The 13,357-nt window shown below is 41.2% G+C and overlaps 1 protein-coding gene across 1 annotated transcript in view; it reads left to right on the top strand.

The window, feature by feature from the left end:
• LOC126298354 (cytochrome P450 4C1-like) overlaps positions 1–5,316 on the top strand; it is a 253,886-nt gene extending 248,570 nt beyond the window's left edge. The window contains exon 14 of the mRNA XM_049989649.1: positions 5,066–5,316. Within this exon, the coding sequence (XP_049845606.1) occupies positions 5,066–5,220 (155 nt within the window). The 3' untranslated portion in view covers positions 5,221–5,316. The remainder of the gene's footprint in view (positions 1–5,065) is intronic.
• The last annotated feature ends 8,041 nt before the right edge of the window (positions 5,317–13,357 follow it).

Here is a 13,357-nt window from a genome sequence, read left to right as displayed (position 1 = left end):
CTGTCTTCTTACAATTGGGCATGAAAAACATAAATTTAAAAAAAATGCCTCATCACAGAAAAGAATTTTTGCACTTGTTCAACTACTCCGTTTTATCAGACTAGTTGGATAAAACAGGGTCCAACGTTATGATGGGAATGAAAAAAAAAACTCCATTTTCAAACCCTGACAATCACTTCACGTACAAAAATCACATTTGTATGGTTCATCATCATTAATGCTGGCTCACTGTTCACGAGCCCATTCACTACTCTTATAACACTCCACCAGCCTTCTTCAGACTTAGAATTGAAGAAAAGTTCTGTACAGTAAACGCAAGCTGTATTATTATCTTCTTCTTCCTCTTCTGACGATGTGCTATACTTCTGTACTTTTCCAACTCTCTTTGCTTTCTTCTGTCCAACATTGCTGACTTCAGCAGGCCTGGGACTGTTAGAATGTGGCCCCATTTGAAGTTTCCTTTTGGGGGTCTTTTCCTTTTTCATAGAAGACTTTAACTCTTCCTTATAAGGTGAACTTGCAAGAACAGCTGTCTTTCCTCTTCTTCTATCAGATTTTTGTTCGTTTCTTCCAGTTTCAGCCTTTCGGAGAGATGTGGAAAGCCGAAGTTGAAAGCTTAGGCCTATCCGACTGGGAAGAACCTGGCGTGACTGGAAAGTATGTATCTCTGTTTAATGACTCTGAAGTAGGTTCCGAAGCCGGGACATCACTTTTCTCCAACAGTTGGTCAGTGACTGTTGTTTCAGCAGGCTGATACATCCAATGAGGAAGAATATCTGCATCCAGTGCGAAGATTGCAGTTTTATGGAATGCATTTACAGCAGTCTCAGTAGAAGCAGCTTTCATGAATGCTGTCCCATACAGTCCTGCAACTTGATTGATGGTTATCACTCGTCCAGGATGACACTGAAGCCACTTTTGAACCTCTTGAGGGTAATAATTACTGAGTGGGGCCATGAATGCAACATTCACGGGCTGCGTTCGATGGGTGCAGTGTGGGGGGAAGCATAAGAGATTAACATGGTTTTCTCTAGCCATATCAATAAGTTCAGTACTCTTTGTGTGTGTTGAGTGACCATCCAAGAGCAGGAGAACGGGTTTCTCTGCAGTTGGCTTAGAAGATTCAACAAGTCGTTGAAACCACTTCAGGAAATTTTTTTCTGCATACATTCTCTACGGTGATATTCCGCAGTAGATCCTGACGTAACATTATCCAGCAGCTCAGGCTTGGCTCTTTGTCTAGGGAACACAAACATTGTAGGCATATAATTTCCAGAAGCGCTCATACAGGCTACAGCAGTCATTAAGATTCCTCACTCCGCAGAAACCAAATCGCCAACTTGACGTTTTCCCGTCAATGCAAGCACCTTTGATTGATTATTAGGGACTGTTGTTATTCCTGTCTCATCCACATTACAGTCTCTATCGGCTGTGAAGCTGTACCAATTACAAAAGTTCTAACATCTAACCAAAGAACTGCTTCACCACTGCACGGTTAAAGCCCATTGCTCTGGCAAGAGATGTTGGCTCGGCAGAACACGAATAGAACCAGCATTTACCTTCTATCTTCTTAGTCTTGCTGAAGTTATGCGGCAAGTTATTTTTCTCTGCCGGTTCGAAAGCAAGACTCCGCAAATCGTCGATTGTGAATCCACACAAACTGCTATCCATTAACAAGATATATTCAGCCAGTTCATTTTCCTGCTCCTGAATAAACACAACAACAGCAACAACAACAACAAAAACAACAACAACAATAATAATAACTGCAACAGTGTAATTAATTCTTTCTAAAGTAGTAAACAGGCCTACCTCTAAACACATTCCACTCTGGGCCTTTTTTACGCGTGCTTCCAGAGTACTCTGAGGTACCCCGAAGGAGTCTGATGCTTTCAAATAGCCCATTGTTTGGGCCAAAACTGCCGCTACAGCTTCTTTCATACTCTCTTGACTCCGTGACTGTCTGTCGGTTTTCCTTTTGTAAGACGCCATAATTATGACATAATTTAAGTTAGATCCTGTGAATGATAATAATAATAATAATAATAATAAATTTTCTAACTGAACAAACTAAATAAACAATTTGAAAATCGCAAACGGCAAGTTTTAAATCAGTTCGATAAAACGGGGTCCTACCCTGTTTTATAAAATTTAGAGGCACCCTGTTTTATTCGACAATTCCATGTTAGGAACAAGTTCATTTCAACAGCCCTTGAGCGGGACAAACATTTCGAAACACTCAACGATGTGTAGTGCAGACAACGTTTAACTTATATCATACTTACTTTACAGTCTTCCAAATAGTGTCTTGCAAATATAAACGCACAGTTCACAGTCGAATATTATAACACAACATCGTAAAAATATATTTTTCCGCTTAGAGAACTCACGGTTGCTTTCAACAGACTCCAGATACTCTAAGAATGAAGGTCACTTAGTGGGAAAGAGGTTTCTATGTTTACCGGGAGATGGTAGCCACATATCAGACGAGAAAAGTACGATACTCTGTTTCATAAGATCACCCTGTTTTATCAGACTATCCCCTATGTAACTGTAAGCCTAACCCTTAGTGAAGGAGTGTAGCCTCTTGTATAATACATTCTTTGTGGGACATCCACGACTGTTGATAATATTTTTATGATGTATAAATCCACTCGTCGTTTACTTGGATAAATAAACAGGATTTCAGAATATAAATCCAATCTTCAAGTGCTACAAAGACAAAGGAAACTAAGAGGGGTAGTATACAAAATTAACTAACATTAAAAGGGTGCATTCAGATGTGAACATCTGCTCATGCCTAGATTGCATACAAGAAAATCATGCCAGTCACGTAAAAAAAAAAAAAAAAACAGCGAAGCAAATTTGTCAAATAGCATGCGAGGTCCTGTGATCCTTTGTGGATGAGGCATGGAAAGGTTCTTCGAGTCAGTCAGTACCAAATCTGGTGAATGGGACCCAACCGGAAAAAAAGGGAAAGGATCAACATATAATCACTCACTGCCAAACTTGTGTGAGCTACAAACCAATTGCGAATGACTTGACATCTGGCATAGCGTTAACAAAGTAAAATGAAGTCATAAATGCCGTAGAATGCCGATTTCTGAACGTCAAAAGTAGCTTAGCATGGCGTGCATGCGCAGCAAGATCGGTCAACCAGCTGTCGAGCAAACCGCAATGAGATGGGTCAGTACACATATAGGTCCTATATCATACAGTGGCCGCCGTCAGAAGGAATATTGAGGGCGGAAGGGATAACCAAAGAAATCATAGGTAACAACACTGCCAAATGCCCACATTTTATCCTAAACGCCACCCACTACTATAGTCTGATCCACGAACGATGGCAGTTCGCGCTTGTGGAGGCACGGACAGGAATGGCATTGTTGACGATTCCAAGCGACAGTTGCAGTACGCGCATGCGCTTGAAGGCAGTGTATATCCTGCAAATCGTGTTGGTTGTTTGCTTATGCAGAATTTATCACTTACCACCATCATCAGCGATGAGAGGTCACAACAAACGAAATAGAAATTCACTAAACAATTCGCTACGATCATGTTTAATGCTCCCATTAGTTACGACAGAGCGCTCAGAACGGTACTGGACGCTCATTGGCTGCTGGAGTATGCGTGACGTAGCAGCGCAGAACAAGCCAAAACTCGACTGCCACTGTTCGTGACTCCAACTCTGATAGTGCTAAAACCATGTTACTCTATGAATGGCACTACCTAACATAAGCATGGTACAGAGCAAGTAATAAATGCAAAACATGCAATATAAAAATGTAATTCTCAAGTAATAAAAACAAAAAAATGTATAACGAAATTGTCGAGAAATAAAACAATAATATAAAATGTAAGAGAAACCAAACTGACATACCACAAATTAAAGGTAATAGTGTAAGTTGTGTGAGCTGAAAGGAAAATAGAACGTAGCTCTGTGAACACTGTACACACCTCCTAGTTGACATTACACTCAACCCCCAATATAATGGGACGAGGTAGTATTGTGCAACTTACATGAAAATGACCAAATACGACAACTTACTGTCGTGAAGACCTCAGTAGATGTCTCTTCCTTTTTAAGTTCAGTTTGCTCCTTGAGGTTGCTGCCTGGATGCTGCACCTTGCGTGTCGTGATTTCCAACTCTTCCAAAATGATAAGGACTAGTGTTTTTGATTGTATACGCAAGATTTACAAATCATCTTAAATGTTACACACTCAAAAAGATCGGTCCTTAACATTTTAGTAGTGAGTGGTGTTTGGGAGAAAACGTGAGGGTGCGGCTGTGTTGTTACCTACGATTCCGTCCCTTTCGCCCTCAGTTTTAATTCTGGTGGTGGCCCCTCCATTACTTATATGTGCAATGATGCAATTCATTTCGGTTTGCTTGGCAGTTAGTTGACCGGTGTACCTGGATATTCTACCGCACTGGCACATCGCACTGGGTTTGTAGATCACATTAGTTTGACAATGACTTGATTATTCCCTGTTTCCTTTGTTAGGCCCTGTCTACCCAGTGTGGCACTGGTAGAAACAAAAAAAATTTCATGCTACACCACATACAATCTCGCATGTTATTTGATAAATTTGCTTTACTGTTTTTTTTATGTGACTGGTACGATTTTCTTGCGCCCAATGAAGATATGCCCTAATGTTCAGATTAGTATGTACCAATTCAATGTTAATTAATTTTATGTAGTATCCCTGTTATTGTCCCTGAAGATGAGATCTGTAGCCTGAAACCTGTGCCATGTGCACAATTTTATGCAAATAAACGCTTTTTCAGTTACTACCGGAGCGAATTTATTCACCATAAAATTATTCCTCTTGTTAAGAAATGGTATTAATGGGCCATCTTCCATAAACTCTCATTACACTGTGTTATGGCAACCACCATGAGGATGTCGTAGATACCACTGTCGTTAACAAGTTACAATTTCCGAGTTACGCTTAGAGTGTCTCACTTAAAATTCTCTTTGTCAATAAGTAATATAGAAATGTGAAATTACTTTTAGCTTCAACACAGTCACGTTTGATGAGTACTTTTAATTTTGTTTTCAGGGCAAAAGTTTGCACTGCTGGAGATGAAGTGTACACTTTCAAAGGTTCTACGTAATTTCAAGCTCTCAACACCACAGGACGAACTGGTCCTGAGTCCAGAAATAGTTATGAAGTCTGCCAACAACATCATGGTGCGCGTGGAACCACGAAAGTGATAGTCTACCATAGCAAAATTAAAACAGTTTTTTGCCAAAATCATTCTGATTAAATAATTGGTTATTTATTTCCTAATAAAGTAGTTATATATTGTTCATCTGGAGTTTTCTTTGCATGCACTTCTACTTGTATATTCTAATCCTGTTTTCCTCCTACTGATCAGTCGCCCTGACTTGCATCTTATTATGGACGAGAATAATATGTTACATTACGTCCCAGTTGCAAGAAATTGTATTATGTATGGCAACTGTGCCAGTGACAAAGTCGATGTTCCTATAAATTTAAACAATTCATTATATTATGAAGAAGTTCTTACGCAGATATAGAGATATTGGCCTTTAATTTGATTCATGCAGTTCATAATGCATCTATGACACTTTAACTTCTTCAAGCCAGACAAATATTTACAAATGAAACAGAGTTACAGAAAAAACTAGATAAGCTCAAGTACTGTGGTATGAATGGGGCAGTGCTCAAATGGTTTAAATCATACCTAACTGGAAGAGTGCAGAAAGTTGAAATAAGCAGTTCACATAATATGCAAAAAACTGGTGATTTCTCAAACTGGGAAACAATCAAGAATGGGGTGCCGCAAGGTTCAGTCTTGGGTCCTCTGCTGTTCTTAATATATATGTTAATGACTTGACATTCTATATTCACGAAGATGCAAAGCTGGTACTTTTTGCCGATGATACAAGTATAGCTATCACACCCAACAGACAAGAATTAATTGGTGAAATTGTAAACGATGTTTTTCAGAAAATCATTAAGTGATTCTCTACAAATGGGCTCTTATTAAACTTTGACAAAACACAGTATATACAGTTCCACACAGTAAATGGAATGACCCCATTAATAAATATAGACTTCGATCAGAAATCAGTAGCTAAGGTAGAATATTCAAAATTTCTAGGTGTATGCATTGATGAGCGGTGGAACTGGAAAAAACACACTGAGGATCTGCTGAAACCTTTGATTTCAGCTACTTATGCTGTTGGGGTCATTGTAAATTTTGGCGATATACATCTGAGTAAATTAGCTTACCACGCCTATCTTCATTCTCTATTTTCGTATGGCATCATATTCTGGGGTAACTCATCATTGAGTAAAAGAGTGTTCATTGCACAAAAGGGTGTAATCAGAATAATTGCTAGAGCTCATCCAAGATCATCCTACAGACACTTATTTAAAGAGCTAGAAATCTTCTCTGTAGCCTCACAATATATATATTCACTTACGAAATTTGTTATTAACAATCCGAACGAATTCAGAAGTAAAGCAGTGTTCATGGCTACAACACTAGAAGAAAGGATGATCTTCACTACTCCAGGTTAAATCTAACTTTGGCTCAAAAGGGGGTAAATTATGCTGCCACAAAAGTCTTTGGTCACTTACCTAATAGCATCAAAAGCCTGACAGATAGCCATATAGCATTTACAAGGACACTAAAATAATTTCTTAATGGCAACTCCTTCTACTCATTAGATGAATTTTTGGATATAGTAATTGGGTAATTTCCCAGCCTCAAAAAAAATAAAAATAAAAAAAAATGAGTGTTATGTAATATTTTGTCTAATGTAATATCTTGTATAGACACCTTTTATTAACCTGACACGTTCCACATCATTACGAAGTGTCGTATTCATGATCTATGGAACGAGTACTAATCTATTCTAATCTATACTAATGAAGATCCTTTTGCCTCAGGACAGTCTAGTCACAGAGGAGTCAAGAGGGCAGTTATTACTTTTAAAATAACTTTACGTACTGTATTGTAAAAGATAGTTCGGATATGATCTTCAGTACCAGAGTATGTTTCTATTACATACTCATCAATAATGAAATACTATCATTCCTTAAGATTGGAAAGTTAATCAACTGATATAAACATTTGCCTCATTGTTATTAAAACATAAAGAAATCTGAAACAGATATTACTGCTCTCATTTAAAGCATCAGTTTCTGTTACCTCAGGTCTCAAAGACAAACAACTCAGTCAGTATGAGATTTTTACTGTGCAGCGGAGTGTGCGCTGAAACGAAACTTCCTGGCAGATTAAAACTGTGTGACGGACCGAGACTCGAATTTTTTTTGTCATTTTTTTTTATCTCTGCGTTTGGACGTTGATCGTTGCGGACGTCACCTGACATCCTTTGAAGCTCTTTTATTGATCCTTTCACTCAGTTTTTTTTTTATTACATAGGCCAACCAGCTCTCTGATCGAACACGCTGAGCTACCGTGCCGACAACTCGGGAAATTTGCCTTTCGCCGGCAAGTGCTCTACCAACTGAGCTACCCAAGCCGACTCACGACCCGTCCTCACAGCTCAGGTACTGGCAGAAGTAGAGCTGTGAAGACGGGTCGTGAGTCGTGCTTGGGTAGCTCAGTTGGTAGAGCACTTGCCCGCGAAAAGCAAAGGTCCCGAGATGGTGTCCCGGTCCGGCACATAGTTTTAATCTGCCAGGAAGTTTCAACTCAGACAGTTAATACACTTCCGTTATTTTCTTTTATTGAGTTGTATGAAACTTAGGACACCTGTGCAACTGGTCTATCAGACTATAAATTACGTGTTTCCGATATGGAAGACAGTAATAGTAATGAGGTAGTTCTAACAAACATGCTCTACTGACATTCATACTCGATACGCTGACAAAACATTCTCTGGCCTTTTGTATCATCATGTGGTTTGTAATGTAGCTCGTGACATTAGTACTGTTGTGTCAGTGGACTCCAAATTAGAAATAGTCTTTCTGTTCACAATTAAATCTACTTTTTGTGCAGCAAAGGGATAAATATACTGTGACAGGTCAGACGTAATTTTTCAGGCATTAATTGCTTCGCATAATCACAAAAAATCATGATAATTATGTATTCTATATATACTGTTATTGTTTTAAACCACTGCCTACCTACATGGCGAATTAAACTGGTTGCCTAACTGGAAACTAAAGAGTGATTTTTGTAAGTTGTAGAAATTATCGCTTCTTTCACATTGTAACAATCAATGGAAATGCAACAAAGATCTGTAACTGACTTTAAGCTCCTGTCACACGTGAATGATTACACCTTGTAAGAATTGGCTATTGTCATTTTACAACCATCAAATAACAAGCCTTGCCAGACATTCCAGCTGCTAAATGTCTACTTTCAATATTTTATGTACAGGAGCTAGTCACTGGCGTACCACAACTCTTTGATTTATGATCCCTCCAACTCCCAATTAGCCATATCCCTACTGTCTCCTTAATACCAATTCGGACAATGCTGAATGCCCTAGCATGATTCATCAGTCACGTCTTCTTGGTCAGTTATATGTTTAGTTCCACTAACCCACAGTGAGGAGACTTTTAAGGATCTAGAACACGTCATAAAACAAGAATACATAATACATACTTAGAAAAAAATAAATTTCTAATTTTAAGTACACAGAACCTTAGCGAAATGGTCAGATTGTTTGTCGACTTAGTCAAAATATGACACACATTTTCATTTCAGAGGAATAACAACTTTGTTTCAAATATGTATGTATATACACTTAGGTTTATAACATAATTCCTAGGCAATTGTAGCCACGCATCATCAAACAGAAAATCAGTTTACAATACTTATTTTAATTGATCACATTACTGGACTTTAAGTTTGAAGAACTTTAATGATTGTACGTAACACTCATGTCGTTTGTTGTTGTTGTTAATAATATATATGACAGCTGGAGGAAGACTTGACCACCTACAAATTCTGCAGGCTCCTCTAAAACGGAACCTTATTCGTAAGTAGTTATGTAATGAAATCGAGCAAAGTATACTAGCTTTTTTATTTTAATGTCTCAAATGTTACATGCGCATTGCAAATACAGTCCTGGAAATTGAAATAAGAACACCATGAATTCATTGTCCCAGGAAGGGGAAACTTTATTGACACATTCCTGGGGTCAGATACATCACATGATCACACTGACAGAACCACAGGCACATAGACACAGGCAACAGACCATGCACAATGTCGGCACTAGTACAGTGTATATCCACCTTTCGCAGCAATGCAGGCTCCTATTCTCCCATGGAGACGATCGTAGAGATGCTGGATGTCGTCCTGTGGAACGGCTTGCCATGCCATTTCCACCTGGCGCCTCAGTTGGACCAGCGTTCGTGCTGGACGTGCAGACCGCGTGAGACGACGCTTCATCCTGTCCCAAACATGCTCAATGGGGGACAGATCTGGAGATCTTGCTGGCCAGTGTAATTGACTTACACCTTCTAGAGCACGTTGGGTGGCACGGGATACATGCGTACGTGCATTGTCCTGTTGGAACAGCAAGTTCCCTTGCCGGTCTAGGAATGGTAGAACGATGGGTTCGATGACGGTTTGGACGTACCGTGCACTATTCAGTGTCCCCTCGACGATCACCAGCGGTGTACGGTCAGTGTAGGAGATCGCTCCCCACACCATGATGCCGGGTGTTGGCCCTGTGTGCCTCTGTCGTATGCAGTCCTGATTGTGGCGCTCACCTCCACGGCGCCAAACACGCATACGACCATCAATGGCACCAAGGCAGAAGCGACTCTCATCGCTGTAGACGACACGTCTCCATTCGTCCCTCCATTCACGCCTGTCGCGACACCACTGGAGGTGGGCTGCACGATGTTGGGGCGTGAGCGGAAGACGGCCTAACGATGTGCGGGACCGTAGCCCAGCTTCATGGAGATGGTTGCGAATGGTCCTCGCCGATACCCCAGGAGCAACAGTGTCCCTAATTTGCTGGGAAGTGGCGGTGCGGTACCCTACGGGACTGCGTAGGATCCTACGGTCTTGGCGTGCATCCGTGCGTCGCTGCGGTCCGGTCCCAGGTCGACGGGCACGTGCACCTTCCGCCGACCACTGGCGACAACATCGATGTACTGTGGAGACCTCACGCCCCACGTGTTGAGCAATTCGGCGGTACGTCCATCCGGCCTCCCGCATGCCCACTATACGCCCAAGCTCAAAGTCCGTCAACTGCACATACGGTTCACGTCCACGCTGTCGCGGCATGCTACCAGTGTTAAAGACTGCGATGGAGCTCCGTATGCCCCGGCAAACTGGCTGACACTGACGGCGGCGATGCACAAATGCTGCGCAGCTAGCGCCATTCGACGGCCAACACCGCGGTTCCTGGTGTGTCCGCTGTGCCGTGCGTGTGATCATTGCTTGTACAGCCCTCTCGTAGTGTCTGGAGCAAGTATGGTGGGTCTGACACACCGGTGTCAATGTGTTCTTTTTTCCATTTCCAGGAGTGTATATACAGGGTGAGACAAATAAGTAGCCAAGATGAGTGAATGCGACTGTACCACGCATGTAACTACACCACGTTACTTCAAACAGAATGGAGCAACTGCCCGAACAGTCAGCCGAACCTTGGAGCACATTTATACAATCTTCATGCCTGACAGAGTTGTTAGCAGAGGTCAGTCTCGTCGCAGCCATACTGGCCACCTAGGTCACCTGGTCTGTCAGTGTGTGGGAAGCCCTCAAGTCTAAGGTGTATCGCAATAACCCTCATAGTCTTCAAGAACTACAGCAGAACATTTTGAAAAATACGGAGAGATGAATGGTGGTCACTTTCAACATCAGCTATAGTCAGGTTAGTACTGTATTTCCTTTTCTCTGCAGTATTTTGTTTTACCCTCGAACACTGTTCTCTGGGCCATTTTTATTTGCACCATCCTGTATTTCTAATCCACGTCCGGTCACCCAGATTTAGGTCTTCTGTGACCTCCCTAAATCTCTCCAGGCAAATGCCATGATGGTTCCTTTGAAAGGGCACGGCCGATTTTCTTCCCCATATTTGAAATATTCTGAGCTAACATTCCAGGTTTGTGCTCAGTCTCTAGTGACCTCGATGTGGACAGGACGTTAAATCTTAATCTTCCTTCCTTTTCAATAAATATAAATTTAGGTTCCTTGGAACTCAATTTAATAACAGTGTCCGCAGCTCGTGTTCGTGCGGTAGCGTTCTCGCTTCCCACGCCCGGGTTCGCGGGTTCGATTCCCGGCGGGGTCAGGGATTTTCTCAGCCTCGTGATGACTGGGTGTTGTGTGCTGTCCTTAGGTTAGTTAGGTTAAAGTAGTTCTAAGTTCTAGGGGACTGATGACCACAGATGTTCAGTCCCATAGTGCTCAGAGCCATTAATAACAGGTTTTAATCCCAAGAACTTAACACAACAACCTCTTCTATCTATTTGTTCTATTTCAAGCATAAACAACCCCCATTATGGACAGTTTGAAGGGACAAGGGACCTAATATTCCGTCGATCCAGCGATATGAAGACCGACTGAGAGCGTAACGGTGACATGAATGGTGCATGGTCCCATAACTTAACTTAGATCTTGGCTTTCACACACCACGTGTTTCGCGCCAGCAAGCTGCCTATTCAAACGGGGATACTGAAATCGTGTATCCATCCACCTGACAAGCAGGAGTCTCGCTTACTGGAGAACTCTAGTAGTCCATCATATTCACACAACCATGACTCGAGTATCCCATACCGCCAGCTTACCTGCCTCCTCGGCCAGATATTGGTTTTAAGATAAGGCAGACAACGGCAGTGACACATTAGGAGTAGGTTCGTGAGTAGGGTCTGGTTCCTCCGACAAATTTCCTTCTGGAATACTCATGTGTTAAGAAATGAAAGTGGTAACTTTATCACCTCTGACAAATATTGCTTTTTATACCTGCGCGATCCACTGGGCAGTGACGGACAAATACATGACGTAGATTTTTCACTTCTTCTTGCACTCGTTCGCTGTACAACATACAATAAAAGTAAATAACATAATAATTAATAAATAACGCAGAATAAAGCAGTACAAACTTCGTCAAATACATACAAACACACACGTACCTATGTTATGGATTTTAGTGCGCTACAATCTTTATTACCTCTTTCAAGTACCTGCAGCGGGATGTACCTTTGCATCACTGTCGCTGTACTCTCCTAGACCGCACAGTACAATTACCTAGATCGTCCTTGAAACTACCAGACTAATTTGGGAAATGTTGAACTATATCTACTTGCCTATTCCAAACGAAGGACAGCGGGAAAAGACAGATCAAGGTTTTTATGCGCTGTGGAATTTACCCAATTGCTTGGCTGCGTTGGACGGGACGCATATCCCCACTGAAAATTTACGTGGTACTGGATCAATATTTATAAATGGTTTCATGCCCTATTACTATCAAGAGTATAGCTGTACAGTAATGGACTTCTTTTCCTATGTATATCCAGTATGCTACATTTATTTACGTGCAGGGTCAACTGCCAGAGTCTGCACCATTCATCATTTCTCTGGAGGTCATTCTGCAAATCATTACTATATTCTGCCGTTGCTTCTTTGTTATAGATAATAACCGCATCATCTGCGAACAGTCTTAAAGAGAATCTGACGGTTTGTTCTAGATCATATATATATATATATATATATATATATATATATATATATATATATATATTGTAAACAGTAACGGTCCTATCACACTTCCTTGGGGTATTCAGGAAATTACCTTTACATCTGTCGATTTAGTTCCGTTCAGAGCGACGCGTTGAGTTCTATCTACAAGGACGTCATGAATCCAGTCGCAAATCTTCTTCAATACACGAGACACTCGTATTTTTTTCCAATAAATGGCAGTGCGGGGTGGTGTCAGAAGCCTTCCTGAAGTCAAGGAATACGGCATCAACCTGAGCGCCGTTGTCAACGCCGCTATGGATCTCATGGAGGAACAGAGAGAACGAGCTGAGTTTCGCAGGATCTCTGTTTGCGGAATCCATGGCGACATTTATAAGGAGATTTTTATTCGCCAAAAACTTCGTAATTCTGGAACATAAAACGTGTCCATAAATTCTGCAAGAGATTGACGTCAATGATAGACGTCTATAACTATGTGCATCTGTCCTACGGCCCTCTTTAAAAACGGGAATGACTTGCGCTTTCTTCCAGGCAGTAGGAACGCTTCGTTGCTCAAGCGATCTACGATAAATTTCTGCTAGAATAGGAGCAAGTTCTTTCGCTTAATCTTTCTAGAATCTTATAGGTATCTCATATGGTCCTGAAGCCTTTCCACTAGTAAGCGATTGTAGTTGTTTCTCTATTCTGTG

This window comes from Schistocerca gregaria, chromosome X (genome assembly GCF_023897955.1).
Source record: "Schistocerca gregaria isolate iqSchGreg1 chromosome X, iqSchGreg1.2, whole genome shotgun sequence".
Lineage (NCBI taxonomy): Eukaryota > Metazoa > Arthropoda > Insecta > Orthoptera > Acrididae > Schistocerca > Schistocerca gregaria.
Note: the sequence above shows the minus strand (reverse complement) of the source record. Positions and strands in the feature narration are given on the sequence as shown.